The sequence below is a fragment of the Malania oleifera genome, chromosome 7, assembly GCF_029873635.1.
Source record: "Malania oleifera isolate guangnan ecotype guangnan chromosome 7, ASM2987363v1, whole genome shotgun sequence".
Taxonomy (NCBI): Eukaryota; Viridiplantae; Streptophyta; class Magnoliopsida; order Santalales; family Ximeniaceae; genus Malania; species Malania oleifera.
In genome coordinates this window covers 73,629,736-73,642,924 of record NC_080423.1, presented here as the reverse complement: position 1 = coordinate 73,642,924, position 13,189 = coordinate 73,629,736, and the positions used below count along the sequence as shown (strand labels likewise).

The 13,189-nt window shown below is 33.1% G+C and overlaps 1 protein-coding gene across 2 annotated transcripts in view; it reads right to left on the bottom strand.

Moving 5' to 3' along the window:
• Nucleotides 1-10,579, bottom strand: part of LOC131160078 (phosphatidate phosphatase PAH1) — a 39,876-nt gene extending 29,297 nt beyond the window's left edge. For both annotated transcript variants that reach the window (XM_058115397.1, XM_058115399.1), the window contains exons 1-4: nt 10,064-10,579; nt 8,001-9,792; nt 7,302-7,900; nt 7,138-7,211 (exon numbers count right to left, since the gene is read on the bottom strand). In XM_058115397.1, the coding sequence (XP_057971380.1) occupies nt 7,138-7,211; nt 7,302-7,900; nt 8,001-9,579 (2,252 nt within the window). In that variant the 5' untranslated portion in view covers nt 9,580-9,792; nt 10,064-10,579. The remainder of the gene's footprint in view (nt 1-7,137; nt 7,212-7,301; nt 7,901-8,000; nt 9,793-10,063) is intronic.
• Nucleotides 10,580-13,189: the final 2,610 nt, after the last annotated feature.

Here is a 13,189-nt window from a genome sequence, read left to right as displayed (position 1 = left end):
CTTTGCAGAAACTCTAATGCTAAAAAATAACCATACTTAATTCAAAAGTCAAAACTGTAAAGAGCATGGAACAATAAATCTTACTTTCCATTAAAAGTAACTTAAAAGGAAATGTTTCAAAACTATTAATTCCTTGATGACTCGCATACTTCTGCCACTTTCACTAATGTACAGCATTACAACTTCACCACCTAATCAACATGGTATAACAATCATACACAGCATCACATCCATGCATCTATAAGTACAATGTACAGGAGCTTGCTATTATTCTCCAAAAAACAAAAAATGATAAAAACAAAAAAACAAACAAACACACACACACACACACATAATTACAACTACGATCAAATAACATGGAGACAATATAGAAAGAAACTCACACCCAAGATTAAATCTCAGACATGAAAAAATAAATGAAAAGAATATGCAAATGTCTAAAATTCTTGAGCCTAAACCTTTCCAAAACAATTGAGAGTTGCACCATGGATCATGAACACAATTAGGATTTTGTGTTTTATAATTCTCATAGCATGGTTTACTTAAATGAATTAAAGTTAGAATGCTTAGAGTCAATGACCAAGTAGTTTACTTATGATATTCTTTTCTCTTTTTTTTTTCAAATTTTCTTTGTAATTTCTTTTTTTTTTTTTCAATATGTATGGCACTCTTTTATATAAGAATGTTGGGCAACTAAGAAACAATAAATCCAAAAAGTAAAAGTAGTCAAAAGGAGAAAGCTAAAGTGAATGAGCAGTATAACATTAAAAGATAAATTAGGGAATGAACATATTGGCAGTAAGCTAGGTATAGCACCCGTAAAAGATAAGATAAGGGAGTGGTAGTTTCAAGGGTTTGGGCATCTGCAGCATAGAACACATAGTGCACCAGTCAGTAGAGTGAGTGAGTAGCACTTGAAGGGGCAGGAGTAAACCTAAAATAATTTGGACTGAGATAGTAAGTAAGAATTAAACAGCCCTCAAATTGTTCGAGAAAATTGCCACGATCATGTAAAAATTGGCATAAAATAATTCAAGTAAATCAACCCCACCTAATGGGACTTAAGCTTGGTTGTTGGTGTTGTTTATGTATTTCATTACATATTTTTACAGAAAAAATAAATTTTCCAAAAATTCTTATATCTCAATGCCATCAGGCTTATGCCTTACCTCATTAGGGTTAAAATGCCTACATTATGGTGTTATGCCTTCCCTTCTCAAATAGAAACTATCAAGAGTTTTTTTTTTCGTTTTTTTTTTGGAAGCTAGATATCTATTACCCTACCCCAAACCTTTACCACCAGCCCCCTCATAGCTCAAAGTGAAACTTTCAAGACTTGAAAGTCACAACTTCGCATAAATTCCAACAATGGGTTTCTAAATTAGAAGTATTAATAGCGAAGATATTTATTTTCACTCTGAAACCCTTTTCATAGAAATAGCTTAATTCAGTATTGATAACCAGGGTCTTAGATTTCAATTTCAACTCAAATTTAGAGGCTCCAAAAGTATGAAAATTTCTATTTTGATGCCAATTTCGATTTCAATTTGGAAAAATAAAAATAAAAATAAAAATAAAAAATAATAATAATAATAATAAATAAATAAAAGCAAGGAATTCTTTTATGAAACTTTAGAAATGGTTAATAGACACAATAATAAGTTCTAGGACTAACATATTACAAGCTAAATACATCCACGGTCTTAAATTTCCACGAATTGTTGAAATTTCCATTGAAATTTCTAGTTTCCGTCACCCTAGAAATTGAAATGGTAGTCAATTTTCATCTTGGACATGAATGGTCAGATAAAATAGTGTTGTAAGTTTATTGTTTTATACAATTTCAACCCTCGTAATAATCTTTTTGTTTCAATAAAAAAAAAAATTTAAGAGAGAAATTTCACTTTACTCCTAAATCTCTCATTTGAATTCCAAGGAAATTTCATTGTACAATTAAAATTTTGCAAGTTATTCGAAAATTTCGTGATTTCAATAAATTTTAGATGATTCGTTGAAATTTCAACAGAATTATGTAAGACTAAAATCAAGAGCCATTTTGATTTTGAGGGTGACGGAAACTACAAATTTTGATGAAAATTTCAACAATTTCGTGGAAATATATGACAATGGTGATAACAAGTTATTTTTCGTACCTCACAAAGTTGAAAAAAAGTTTCCTCACCAAAAATCAAAATTTGCCACTTATCATCAAGAGGCAAGCAACGAATCATCAAATAACTTCACAGGTGTTGAATAATTAGGTAAAATTGAAGACCTAATCACAATGATAGGACTCTTCCTGAGTTCCTGTATTTATAATATATGCAAAGTACATACCAATGACCATAATACCCTTTGTAACTCTCACTTATTAATATTACAGTAACAAACTACTAATGCTAAATGACTAAAATAACCATCAACATTCCACCACAAGTTGAAGCATATATAAAATATGATCCTACCTTGATACAAATGAATTTTAACATTAGCACTCCCTTGAAGACTTTAGTAAATAAATTAGCAAGCTGCAAATCAAACTTGAGTGGTGGTGGTAATGAGCTTCTTCACAACTTTCTCCCCGACAAAGTGGCAATCAACTTCAATGCGTTTTGTTTGCTTGTGGAAGATTGGGTTGGAGGCAATATGAATGGCAGCTTGATTATCACGCATCAACTCCATAGATTGAAAATGTGGAAAACCAATTCTTCCAACATGTTCTTCAACCAAACAAGTTCACATGTAATGTGGGTTGTGGTCCTATACTCTTACTCAGCACTTGACCTGGTCAACACATTTTGTTTCTTACTCCTCTAAGAAGCCAAATTACCACCATCAAGGATAGAGTACCTGATTGTAAATCTTTTGTCAGAAGGCGACCCGACTTAATCTGCATCAATATGTCCTTAAATATAAGTGCGACCTCGACCCTGATATAAGAGACGTCTCCCTGATGCACCTTTGAGATATCTCAAGATGCGAATTACAATAATCACCACTATCGATAAGCTTGATACCTTGATCATTATAACCAATAATCACAATATCATCCACATACACAATAAGAAAAATCTTGTTGGATGGACTATAACGACAAAATATCGAATTGATCTACTACACACTATCGAAGGCCAAACTGAAGTACTACAACACTAAATTGACCAAACCATGCCCTAGGAGACTATTTTAAAACATATAATGACTTATTAAGCCAACACACTAAGCCTAACTCCTCTTGAGCAACAAACCTAGGAAGTTGATCCACATTAACCTTTTCCTAAAGATCACCATGTAGGAAAGAATTCTTCACGCCTAACTAACATAAAAGGCCGGTGATAGATGGTGGCTAAGGAGATGAACAAGCGTATTGAGGCAAGTTTGGCGACCAGGGAGAATGTGTTTGAATAGTCCAAACCATATGCCTAAATATATCCCTTAGCAACAAGACGGGCCTTCACTTAAGCCATGGAACCATCTAAATTGACCTTCACGGTGTACACCTAAATACAACCAACCACAAACTTATTTGGAGGAAAAGATACCAACTCCCTACTATCTTATCCTATAACACATGCATCTCTTCTATCATTCCATTCCTCTACCTAGATAGGGCTTTAGATGTAGACTTTGGAATAGTAACAAAAGACAAAGTACTAACAAAACAATAGTATTCAAAGTGAGGATAAATCATAACAAACAAAATTAGAGTTGGATGTTGGCTACAAGTGCATTTACCTTTTTAAATAGCAATGGGAGGATCACCCACTTAAGAAATAGGATAATCTAACAAGGGAACTATAGGCTTAGGAGTGGAAGCTGGAGGAGACTCTCCTTCATTCATTCGTTGAGTATACACTTACAAATTAAGGCAATCCACTCAAATTGGATGAAAATGTAACAGTAGGTGAAGAAAAAGGCTAGGATCAGGAAGGCCAGGCAAAGAAAGGGACTCATCAAAACAAAACTCATGGAATCATAATAGTATGGTGTAGACTCAAAAAAGGTGACATTAGCAGAGACAAAGAATAGAAGTAAAGCAGGCTATAGCATTGATATCCTTTTTGAGTATAGGAATAACCTAGAAAAATGCATCCGATAGCACGAGGATCCAACTTATTCCTTTCCAAATTTAACTGATGAACGGAGGACACGGCCAAATATAATTGGAGTAAGAGGGAACAAAGAAGCCTTAAGGAAGGTGATTGAATATGGGATTAAACCACCAGGAACAAAATGTGGCATTTTATGGATGATAGAGTAAGTGGTTAGCACAACATTACTCTGAAAATCTTTGGGGACATTCATTTGATGCAATAGGATTCAAGTGACTTTGAGAATATGTTTGTTTTTTCGCTCTGCAACTCCATTCTGTTGTAGAGTGTGGACACAAGATGACTGATGGATCATGCAAAAGTTGGTCATATATGTAGTGAATTAAGTACTAAAGTGAGTACTGAAGCAATCCTTGGCAATATCACTACGAAGTATCTGGACTAACATATCAAACTAAGTCCTTCTTCGAGAACAAAAGACACAAAGGATATTAAACAACTCAAAATGGTCTTTCATTAAATACAACCAAGTCAATCTGGAGTAGTCATCAACAAATGTAACACAAGTATCAAAACCCAAATTCTAACATGACACAGCTAGGATGCCAAACAAAGAAAAGGACTAACATAAAAGGGCTAATGACCCTTCTATTAACTTGGGAGGCAAAGGGAACACAATGATGCTTTCCTAATTGACAAGACTCGCATTTCATGGATCGACACAACTCAAAGTAGCAACTAGTTGTTTTAACATGTTTAATGATGGATAACCTAGGCGACAATGGATTTGATGTGGTGCAGCAACGACACTACAGGAAATAGAAGGGAAAAACAGAAAGCAACTCAAAGTAGTAAAGTCCACCAGCCTCACATCCTGCGCCAATTGTCGTCCTCGTCTTCAAATCTAGAATAAGAACAGAATCAAGGATAATGTTACAAAGCAATTTTGTGACTTTGTAATTTTACTAATAGACATGAGATTGAAAAGGGATTTAGGAATATACAAAACATAAGGAAGAGAGATGGAGGAAGTAGGATTTACTGTTCCTATCCCCTTGACAGCAGTAGTGGAGTCAATGAACCCATTAGCAAGGGAAACTTGAAGTAGATTTTTAGAATACTGAAGAGTAGACAAGTAGTTGGTGACACCTATCATGTAGTCAGTAGCAGCAGAGTCGATAACCCTAGAACTAATGGAAGAGATACTAGATGGCATATAAATGGTATGATTATTCTTTTAAGCAAAACATGCAATATGAGATGCTGGTTGGATGCCTAATACTGCAGGAACCTTGAATACTCCTCTTCTCATATAGTTATAGTATGTTGTTCACTCCAACAAGTAGTTGACGAGCGAGACACACTTTTGGGATTTGGATTCTATCTCAACTTACATACCACTTTGATAGAGCAACAGATCAGAAATACACAGCAAACAACATGTTTTTAGAATTCACCAACTCCATCCCAGCACACACAATCTCTGACAATTGATGCAAAAACCACAAGCGCATATCGAAAGAACCAAACAGAGCAAATGTCACTGTTTCAAGCCCTAATAAACTCAATAAACATCGACAAACAGCTTCAAGAAGCATCAAACAACCATACCCCCAGTGTCGCACATGAGCAAGTAAAAAAGGCAAGATCTTTGGAAACAAAACATAAAAAAAAAACCCTTCAAGAACATGTTCATAGAGGGATTCAAGCACTGCTGGTTGAATTCAGGCCAGAAACATGCCTAAAATTAGCTTCAAGCGCCAGCTCGTGGATCAGCCCTGGCTACCTTCAACCAGCACATGAGAGCGCATGAGAGAAGTTTTGGGGATGGGATTTTAGTTGGGGGCAGATCGGCAGTGTCTGTGGGTGATTACGGTGTTGTTTTGCAAAATCTATAATGATTTTTGTGTTCCTGAACTAGCAGTGTCTCCAGGAAATTTCTGGCAACCGCTCTGGCTTCCAGCAGCTGCTGGTCTCTTCAAGGCTGTGGTGTTGCTGGAAATTCTTCCTAGTCATGCAGTGAATTTAGAGTTTCAGGGTTCGGTTTTCATGGAGGCTGTGACAATTAGGGCTTAGGTCTCAGAATCATGCTCTGATACCATGTTGAATAATTAGGTAAAATAGAAGACCTAACCACAATGATAGATCTCTTCCTCTATTCATAATATATGTCAATTACATTCCAATGACCATAATACCCTTTCTAACTCTCACTTATTAACATAACACTGACACACTAATAATGCTAAATGACTAGAATAACCATCAACAAGGTTGTCACATCAGCACAAATTCTTAAGAAACATCCCTCTTGCCAGACTTTTGGAATAATAATAGTAGTAGCAGCAGTAATAGTAATACTAATACTAGCAAATTACACTTTTGATCCCTATCTTTGGGGTCAATATCTCTTTTGCATTTGACACTTACAGCCTTGAAGTTAACATATTGTTTTAAATCAAGCCACTGTATGATGAATGATAATCCATTTACGGATGCAAAAGGCCCATGTGAGCATTGGTAGACCTTATAACATTTGCTCAGCTGACAGACTGCAGCCACTAAAAAATCCAGTTGTGGAAGTCCAAATTTTGCTCAATGCATGTTTGTAGTCATAATCTATCTGTTAAGTACCCCCTTGGAAGCCACTTAATGCTCACAGCAGCCTTTGACAGTTATAAATAAAATCACCATAACCCATTAGATTGATTTGAAACAATTTGCTAACTTTAGGGTTTTACATGATAAAACTGAAATGTTGAGACTTAAAATGAAACTGAACCCAAACTACTGAATAATACAAATAATAAGAACAATAATAACAACAACAAGAATTTTTTTAGTAAATAAAAAAATGAAAGCAGGACCACAGGAAAAATGTAAATAAAAGCAAAATCTGAAGTAAATAGCAGTTTTATTATGTTCTGATCCCGATTATTGTTTGTGTTCCATGAAAAAAGAAGGAGGGAAATAAGAAACAAGAAAGTTGTAAAAAGCATCTCCAACAACTTTATAGAAGTTGCAATGAATGTATGATATATTTTCTTTAGCAACCCAATTTAGAATATGATTTCAGAAGCCTTACTTCGTAATTGTTCCATCAACATCTGAAATTACAATTTTTGCATTCCACCTCCACAAGTAAATATGAGCATCAACCTGTCAAAGCAGGTGCAACTTAGCAATTGACGACAAATTGAAACCTAATTAGTTCATCCTCAGATTAAATACTCAACATGAATGGCAGACCTGTTGCAATCCTAGAACCCGGGTTGAAAAACTGAAAGTTATCATATTTTGACCTTCTCTCAGATTCAAAGATGCTATCTGCTCAGTAGTGGGGATATGCGTCTTTAGAAGTTGCTTACGAGGAGACTCATTGACTCTTTGTGACGCCATTATTGGTTCTACTTGTGAGTTTTGTGAACCAGGTTCAGAATCAACAAACACTTCTTCATTTGATGAGTTACTGTTAGAGTGCTCAAGCGTTTTAACCCTTCTAAATGGAATGCCCCAGAGCCTCCATCTGCGTCCAGAAGAAGGGGTTGTAATTTCAGAAACATTGTCTCTAGACTTCGGCGTTTCATCCAATTCCACAGGAATTGCATCTTTAGGCTCAATGGGTAAATCTATATCAAATGCAGCCATTCCAAGAACAATTTGAGCAGCTTTATCCCATGGCAAGTACATGTCTCTATATCGGATAATTAGGTTTTCATTCTTGATAATTGATGCTGCAGAACGTTTGAACTCCTCCTCAGATACGCGGTGTGCATCAAAGGATTCAGCTGCAGCTCTTAAACCCATACCAGCATGAAGTTTGCTCCCGCATAGAGAGATCTCAAATCCTGCAAGCACAAATCAGATGAAAGAAAGAAATATTTTACTCAAATCAAGTAACAATGAGGAAGTCCACAGCTACCGCTAAACCCAGAAGGAGGTCCTTACTTATGTGCACATCAGTTTGTATTCCTTGACCAGAAATGGCTGTTTTGGGTTCAACAATCTCATTTTCATTCCATTCATCTGCAGGTGCATGTCTTCGTGGACTGCTTATTGTCCCTTCAACTATTTGTGCCATGTCGTCTTTTTGTTCTGGGTCATCACTAATAGAATGAACAATCATGCAGTTGGAAGCCATATGTTCTGTACTCATAACATTTTTATCCGTGGGTTCATTTTCAATGTGTAAATCTTGAGTAATTTTTTTGCCAGGAGAATCAAAATTAGATGGGGAGAGCTCACTGTCATTTGTGATTTTAACAATTCCAACTTCAGTTATTCCATCTGGCTGAAGACTGTGTGGGGACTTATCCCATAAATTGTCAGTTTCTTCAGGGACCTCCACTGGCGAAACAGTATCTCGAAAATCAGCCTGTCCACTCTGCATGGCTAACTCTGGTAGCTCCAAACAGCTCTTAAAAATATCTTCCTTCTTAATACTAAAAGATGCATCTTCTAATGCATCTTCTGAATTACTATGCATGTGAAAATCTCTTTCCTGGTCTGCAATATCCTCAGGTTCTTGAAATTGACAGACCTGTTCTTCCGCATCTCTTTCCTGCTTTGTAGTACTCTTAGTCTCTTGTAATTGACAGGCATGTTCTTCACCATCCTCACAAACTTCCAACTGATGCGCAAGATCACTAGAACCACCAATATTGTTACAAACATTTTCTGGAGCAACGTTGCATGCAGATTTATCCACCAAGTAATTGGCAGCCCAAGCATCTTCACCAGGGCTAAAATCCTCATTGCCCTCACAAAGGTCCTCTTTACCGGGGCCCAAGTGAAACTGAGGAGTGCACAATTGCACATTCTCAGTGTTCTCTTCTGACAATGAGATAGGTGCCGTCAGTACATGGCCATCCACACTGACTAGAATCACTTCCGAATCTGAATCTTTTGATTCTACAAAATGCTCCACACTCTCTAAATTCTCAAAACGACTAGACCCATATTCTGATAACTCAACCGAGCCTTCATGAGAGGATTGCTCTTCTTGAAATTCATAAAATCTTTGTTCAATTTCAGATTTTTGCCGATTAAGTTTATCTACACCTGAAGAAGCACATTCATCTTGCAGTTGAATCAACCCTGAATCAGATACACTAGCCTCAAGTCTACTTATAGTCATGGTGGTTTTTTCAATATTATTTATGTTATCATCATCAATACCGCTATCCTCATTTGCGACTTTGCAACTATCAGAATTCTCTATAACCTCACTTGTCTCAGTTCCTTTACCAGAAACAACCTCCCTAATAAAATACGCTTCACCGGAATTATCAAGATACATGTGGAAATTCGCTTCACTGCCATTGACATTTATCCGGACAATCTTTTCAGCACCCTTCAAAACGCCCTGAAATTTACCGAACCGAACATACCAAGGGGTGCTTCTGAAAGTCCCATCTTGCTGCTGAACAGCAATGATATCAACGGCACCACCAAAGGGATGAAATGGGGTCGCAACAGAGTAGACGCCTTGAGATATCAAGCTCCCAACTTTACCCACCACATTCATTTCATCAAAGCCACTGATAACCACAAAAAAAGAATGCCAGAAGAAAAAACGAAAGAAAGAAAAACCTCAATGCTTGTTATATGCTAAATCTTTATTCTTTGATCAAATAATCAACAAATTAAAATAAATTATCGTCTCCCACAAAGAACACAACAAATTTCGCAATTTCTTGACTGTTCTTTTTTGGTTGCCATTCTCTTTCTTCTCCGGTATCTGCAAGCGATTTAAAAACGAAAAGAAATAAATAAATACAAAAAGCGAAAATCAAACATGAAAGAAAGGGCATGAACTTTACAACAAAATCAAAACTATCCCGTTGCAAAGTGAACCCTAAACTCTAGATTCGCAGCAATGAAATTAGACCAGAAAGGAAAAAAAAAAAAAACAATTAAACACCACGATACTCATTTTTCTATTAAAAAAAACAATAAAAAAACTAGCAATTCAATATTTTCAAAATCAATCTAAAGAAAATACAACTTACTGTTTCAAAAGTTGAAAATTCTCAGAAATTTCCGGTTCCTGCGATTGAAAGATGCAGACGAGCAATCAGATAAGCTAAAATGCTGGACTCTATCTCTCTCTCGCCCTTCTGCGAGTTTGAACGCGGTATGAAGTCAAGGTAAATAGATGAAATTATTTGAATTTCCTAAATTTCCTATGATTTTGTTGTGTCAAATGCGGCTGCTTGTCATTCAGGTATTCAATCTTTCCGGGGTTTTGCAGTTTGGACTTTTCTGAGCTCTGGAAGGAAGGATTGGATAATCAACACACAACAGTCATAAATCATTACAGAAATACCCCATTTTTTTTAGCAATAAATAGGTAGGTACCCTGCAACAGAGCAATGAAAATGACCCTCTTAGTCCCTTAAATTACAGAAATAGATTAGAAATTAGGTGTAAATTGAGAGTTTCCTGGGGGGTGTTTTCGTTATCAAGGGAGTTCCAGCTTGCGGGTTTCAGTTTGATTCGATATGGCGCAAGACCACCTCGTTGTTGTCGTGATGAATTGAAAATTTGCACCTAAAAAAAAAAACACAAAAGAAAAATAATATTAATATTAATATTTTATAGGTTTAACTTAAAAGAATAGACTGCCCTTATCGCCTTCTTCTTTTTTCATTAAAGGGTTTTTATTTTAGAGGGTTGATATTTATGCCATGATTGATCAATGAAGAGGATCCAATTTCCAAGCACTATAATATGGAGTTTTTTTTCCATTTTAACCATTTATTTTTTAAATATATTAAATAATATCTTTTCCTGGAAAATATTTTTCGGAATAACCCTGACATTATCTCTCTACGTGTTATTTTCATAAAAAATATATTATTTATTTAAGATATTTTTTTAAAAAATGATAAATAGAAAAATAAATTATTCTGTATAATAAATTATTTCTTGATTTATTATGCAGAAGAATTTATTACGCAGAATAATTTTTTTAAAATATATATTTTCATATTAAATATGAAGATAAATATATATTTTTTTGAACAAATCTCAAAATTTTAAAATATATATTTTTATATTTTTCACTAAATCTCAAAAGCACTATCTTCTATTTAAAATTTTAAATTAAAGCGATTCACATATTATTTTGGATACCACAATTTAATTTTTAAAAATTGCTAACAAATGATCATAGTTTAAATATCTTGTTGATAATTAGGCGGAATTATATTTAATAAATAATAAATTAACAAAATGTAGAGAGAATTATTTAGAGTTTGAAATGGTTTTTATTTACCGTCCCACTACAAATCCCCAAAAGTGTCACCAGTTTTCTTTCCTTTCCAGAAAATCATTGCCGATTTTTCTCCTTTCTCAGTCAAAAATTTATTTTTTCCAATTTCTTTTATTTATTATATTTTTTGGGTATTTACACCCAATTCTATACCTTTTTTATATGTATATTCAAAATATTTTTAAAAAAAACCAAATTTTTATAACTTTTAAAAATTTTAAATATTAGAAAATAAAAAATATCTTCCACAACTAAGCAAGTCTTTAACATTTTTTTTTTCTCATCTCTTATAATAAAGATAATCCATCTTTACTTTAAATAATAAATGTATACATAATTATCATATCTTAATCTCTTCTCATTTTTTTTTTTATTAATTGAACAAAACAATAAGTGGAAACAACTAAGAAGTAGTCTTAGAAAGAGTATCCTACAGAATTAGAATCCACAAATAAATACATTAATTACACAAATCTTTAACTTAAGAATATTTAAACTCAAAAAAGCCAACACACTTTTTTTTTTTTTTTTGTTTCTTAAAAAGAATCAACTTTTTACTTTGATTTTTTTTTATTCATCGATCATAAAAAATCAGTTAATAATTAAAATAAAAAATTAAATTTGGGAATTTGAATTCGAGAGTCAAATTTAAATTTGGGTAAAATTATAAAAAAATATTTATTTTTTGTAAAAATACATAAAAATCATATTCATAATTTAAATTTCAAACTCTAAATATTATTATTATTTTTAAATATTTTTTAAAAATGAATAATATTTTTGAACATTATATTTTCTGTCCCTTTAACAAACTGTCAGTGTATATATATATATATATATATATATATATATATATATATATATATTAATTTCAGGTACAATTAAAATTGGTAATTTAAAATAAAGTTCAAAATTTCAATTTATTATATAATAAATTTTTTTAATATATTTTTTTAAAAAATGATAAATCGGGAAATAAATTATTCTGCGTAATAAATTATTTCCTGATTTCTTACGCAGAATAGTTTATTTCCCAAATTTTTATTTTTTAAAAAATATATTAAATAATTTTATTGTGGAAATGACACGTGGCAAATCTCGCTATTTCAAATAGTAAGATTTGCTTAAATCTCGCTACTCCAAGTAGCGAGATTACGTCAGGGTTATTCCGGGAAATATTTTTCCAGAAAAGGTATTATTTAATATATTTAAAAAAGAAAGGGATAAAATGGAAAAAAACTCCTATAATATGGGTTGTCTCTCGATGTCAAAATTAAATTTTAAATTATTAAAAAAATATTAGTTTACCATATTTGAACTCTAGTTTTAGAATAATGATTCTTTTCACACTTTTTAATCAAGAGGTAGATGGTTCGAACGTAATATTGTCTAATTAATTAAAAGGTATTTGAAGACTATTTAGTTATGAAAAATATTTTTTATTCTTTGTTGCTGTAAAAAATCGAATACTTTTTATTGAACTATCCTTTAACCGTGACCACATGAAAAGAATCGAATAATAACGAGTTATAGGTAACTTAAGGGAGGTTATTCAAGATTCTTCATTTTTTTTTAATTTTTCTAAAAAATTATAAAAATTTTACTTTATTTTTTAGTTTTTCAAGATTAGATTAAAGTAGTAGAAAATAAAAAGTATATAAATGCGCAAAATAATCTTTTTTTTTTAGATTTTAAATTATTATAAAAAAGATAACTTATTTTTTATTTTTCAAAAAATATATAAAATAATACTTAGAATCATGAATTTTGGGGTTTGAAGTTGGATTTGCATGGATTTAAAAGAAACTTCATATATAATCAATACAAATTTAAGTAAGATTTGATCCTGTGCGCCCATACA